At 45.4% G+C, this 4,359-nt stretch overlaps 1 protein-coding gene across 1 annotated transcript; it reads left to right on the plus strand.

Moving 5' to 3' along the window:
• The first annotated feature begins 427 nt into the window (after positions 1-427).
• LOC148031044 (uncharacterized) lies at positions 428-1,993 on the plus strand. Its single transcript, XM_087684564.1, has one exon. The coding sequence runs from the start codon at positions 1,173-1,175 to the stop codon at positions 1,725-1,727; it is 555 nt and encodes a 184-aa protein (XP_087540690.1). The 5' UTR covers positions 428-1,172; the 3' UTR covers positions 1,728-1,993.
• Positions 1,994-4,359: the final 2,366 nt, after the last annotated feature.

Below are 4,359 nucleotides of genomic sequence, written 5' to 3' on the forward strand. Positions count from 1 at the left end.
AGGGCCTCCTTGCATCCCCATTCCCCTAGATGTGATGGGCTCTAAGGCCTTCCAAATGCAAACTCGGGGTCCTACCATCCTAGCTCCTAGGGAAACCTTGAAGTGTGGAACTTGGGGAACTCGTCAAGCGTGGAAACCTTGTGAGGGTGCACGCGGGGCGGAGCACGTGCGAGTTGGTATCTGGAGATGGGGGCGAAGGACAGCTGGCGGTACCCTCGACGAGCCACATGAGCGAAGAGGAACCGAGGCGTGACCGGCCGGCAGGGGCTCCAGACTCCAGAGGCTCCGCCCTTACAAACAAAAAGAAGAGTGTCGCATGCTTTTTTGGTTTTCTTTCTTTTTGGGAGCGTGGAGAGAAACAAAAACCAGAAAGCAGCAAAAATAGGGGGAAAACAAAAAGAGCGGAAATTGAAAGAAAGCAGTGGACTTTCCGTTGAAGGAGGGGGAAGACGGCGTCCCTTGGCATCATCAATTTTGATCGTCCCATCCATCCAAGCCTATCTATCTACACACGTCCATGCCATCTCTCTCTCCTCCCCCTCCCCCCCTCTCTCTCTCTCTCTCGCCATTCTTCTTCTTCTTCAGACCTTCTTGCGCTTTCTTTTGTCGATCCTGTCGGCCAGCCAGCCATTGCAAACCATGGCTCCATCGCCCTCGCTCCATTAGCCTTCTCCTTCTCCTTCTCCTTCTTCTCCCCCTCCTCCCCCCCTTTCCCTTTCATCTCCCCTCCCGCCGGCCTTGACATGCTCTCTCCTCTCCCTCGCCTCCTGATTCATGCTCCCCCGCATGATCCTTGCCCCTCCTCCTCCTCCTCCTCCTCCTCCTGCACTGCATGTTTCCTCGCCTCCCCCCTCCTCCCTCACCTAGGCCTGCCGCTCGCCGGCCTTTCCAGCCTCTCTCCCTCACAGCAGGCCGCGGAGATCATCACTCACCGGAAGACCCGCCACAAAGAAATTGTTACAACACAAGGTGGCCAGAAACGCCATCGCAGAAGGCGCAGTTCGATTCCTTATGATTGTGATCTGCTTTCCGCGTCAGGTTTTTGATCGCAGACACTGCTGATTCAAGAAGCTTTGGCATCTTCTATAGTAGGCAAGGAGAAAGGCTGCATGGAACAGACTGCGTTTTTAGAGTAAGAAGAAGCTTCAAAAGTAATAACAGACTCTGCAGGTATGGCGGGGTGCCTGAGCCGTTGGTATCTTATATTTTTCCTGCTTCTAGTTGCAGCAATCCTGATTTGTGGTGCGGCAATGAATGACTTTTCCAAGAGCAAGGCAGCGTCATTCATGGTTTTCCCGGGCAGTCTGATTGATATTGAGATGGTTAATGGAGAGAGAAGCAGCAGCGGCAGGCTGAGTCCAGGAGAGTCCTCCAAAGCTTCCACTTCTTCGCCTTCTGCACAGTCGTCGTCGTCGTTGTCATCATCGGAGGATGCATTGGTGTCTTCTTCTGTGACAGTCGCAGGCAACGAGAGCCAGGAGGGGACATCGGAATGTCCGGCAAGCTGCTTCAGAGCCAACCCCGTGTGCGGTGTGGATGGAGTTACATATTGGTGTGGATTTGCAGATGCTCAATGTTCCGGAGTAGAAGTGGAATATGTGGGGTTTTGTGACTTCGGAAGCAAAGGGACCGGAGGCAGAGGCATTCTGGCTGTTCAATCTCTCCTTCTTGTCCACATGATCTGGCTGATGCTCGCTGCATGCTTAGTTCTGCTAGGGGTCCCCTAGTTTCCATATTGGATCTCGACCAGGTGTTACACTCCATCGCGGCGTGCGTATACACAAAGATCTCCTTCTTACACACTGTTTTTGCTTCTGTAAAACCTTGTAGATGTAATGTATTTGCTTACTGCTGAATCTTGTCACCTCTCCGTCGACACTTCAATTCTTTTTGTACGACCAATGTTATTCTTTTAGCTCGAGTTCACTTTATCTGAATTGATTTTAACAAAGAAGGTATCAATCTGGTCATCTTTTCTTAAAGCCAACCCCATAGCAGATCAAATTTTGTGTCCGTGCATTTACTTCGAACTGGAGTGTTTTTTCTGCGCAGTCTAATGTAGAATGTAGACATGTTCAGCTTTGAGCGACTAGTTGTTTTGTTCTCTTATAACCTGTAGTGCATAATATTCAGCTTCAAGTAGCAGTTGCTTGTTCTGTGATGTTGTATTGATTATATGCATATAAGTCCTCCGTTTGGTAAAGTGCTACTACCACCGGATCAATGCGTCTTGATAAGTGCTAGGCTGGTGCAATCTGAATCTGAAAGGCGAGTACTATCGGCCAACTTAGTAAGATCAAACCTGTCATTGATACTTGATAGGCAACTTAACATATGAAATGTTCGGAGGAACTAGAGTAGGGGTTAATTCTTCTTTTTTTTGGGTGAAAATGTTAGTGTATTAAGGTAAAACGGAAAAATAGTTACAGTGATGACTTTTTTAGTTGGAAGTCTAACCAAATGCGAGAAATGACCATTAGGATGTTAGGCAAAAAGAATGGAGGTTGCTTATAGCCATTATAGAAATGCTGAGGAATATATGATTGCAACCATTTGGGGTCCAAAACAGAGAAGCATCCTTAATTTTACCACGGACTTTGCTTCATTCTATCTGTATGAAGCTGCATTTCATGCTACAATGTTGAGCTCTCTTATGTAGATCTTCCAAAACATCTTCTGTAGAGGATGTGGGGGATACTTCCATCAGCTCCTCTTGCCTTGCTATGACCAGCCTTCTCGCTTCCAGTCTCTTCTTGCGGGCAAGTTCTCGGGCTTCCAAAACGGCAGCTCTATGTTCAGCTTTGGCCTCCAGCCACTTTCCATGCTCCTCCATATTGGACTTGATCTATGGAACCTGGAAACATACCTCATGTAAGAACATATGCATTGGGTCTATATTCTTTTTCTAAAAAATCTTTTTGTTTCTAGCCATCCATATAGCCTAGAGAAATGTCCCTCTAAGCCAATTCCAAACAACAGGGGGGATCCCATATATTTCTCCCAGAAGTAATTCTTTCCAAGTCACTGTTGTGGGGTGACAAGGAGCCATCAATACCTGCAAGACATTCAACACAGTAGTATTTTCTTTGCAGTTGAGGAACAAATGGGGAATGGATTCCACACATTTATAACAACATGGACAGGTCCCATTACCTATTCCAAGTTTGAAAGCCCGGTCATTTGTCATACTACGTAGTGCAATATGAGCCACAACATACAAGAAACTTTGGGTTGATTTACACTCTTCCAAATCATTCAAAATTTGTATTTCCATTGAATGGGGTGCCAATTTACTTTCCATATCTTATTAAGCCTTATGTATAAGTTCTTTTTTGTTTTAATACATGGGATGGGTATTAGAGGCTTATTGTCAGGCCAGCAGATTCCTCTGATGTTAAATCTCATATTTAGTTGGAGTCTTGCACACCCTCCGGTCCCAACAGTTCATTCTTTGTTGTATTAATGTGATATCTGAGGGTGATAAAGCATATCTTTCTTTGAGGGAGTCAAAAGTAGCCCAATCCCCCCTGTCATAGTCCCATATGTCCTTCCAGCTTATTACTCCTTTTTTGTTTAATTTAAATGCCTGACTTACCTGGTCCTCTTCTATGCAGCCATGGAACACACTAAACCAGATGGAGTCCAAAGTAGCCCATGGGAGAGTAAAGTTTTTAATATTGGACAGAGTGGTCAACTCCTTGTAGGACATCCAGGTCCCCCCATATGCTCCTGGTTAAATCTGAACTTCCTTGGATCTTCAACTTTAACTTATTGAAGGCAACATTGATGGCGTTCAAATTCTTCCATCTTTTGCACTTAGGGGATAGAAGTTTTTGCAACTATTGTGCAAAAGAATGGCCTAGTCTTCATTCTCATGAAAAAAGGATTGAATTACCCATTTAGCTGCAAGTTTCTCCGCTAAGCTTAATATGTCTGGGAGACCTATTCCTCCTTCCTTGGTTAAGGTACATGTTGCCCAACACACTTTAGGTATTCTGAGTTTTTCACTATCACCAGTCCATAGGAAGTTCCTCGCCAGACTTTCCAGATTTTTAAGACCAGTTTTGGAGGGTTTCCAACATTATAAAAAATAGATGGTTGTTGGGATAATGACATGCTTTAGTACTAGCCTTCTGCCTCCCAGATTTAGCTACAGACCTTTTAGATATTCCAATTTTTTCCTAACTTTACTTAGTATCCAATCCCATCTCTGCTTTAGGGTGACCCCAAATTAGCCCATAGGTATCCCCAATAATTTGAACACATGTCCATCTTCTATCTCTTTGCACCCTTCATCCAATAGCCATTGGGGAGGAGGCTTGATTAAGGACTTAATCCCAGTTTTTGCAGGATTAACCA

The sequence above is a fragment of the Lygodium microphyllum genome, chromosome 9 (assembly GCF_053477565.2).
Source record: "Lygodium microphyllum isolate KBCC chromosome 9, Lygodium_microphyllum_v1.1.10, whole genome shotgun sequence".
Taxonomy (NCBI): domain Eukaryota; kingdom Viridiplantae; phylum Streptophyta; class Polypodiopsida; order Schizaeales; family Lygodiaceae; genus Lygodium; species Lygodium microphyllum.

Bases quoted from the DNA above. Each gene is read 5' to 3' on its own strand.
- LOC148031044 (XM_087684564.1), top strand. From the start codon at position 1,173: ATGGCGGGGTGCCTGAGCCGTTGGTATCTTATATTTTTCCTGCTTCTA.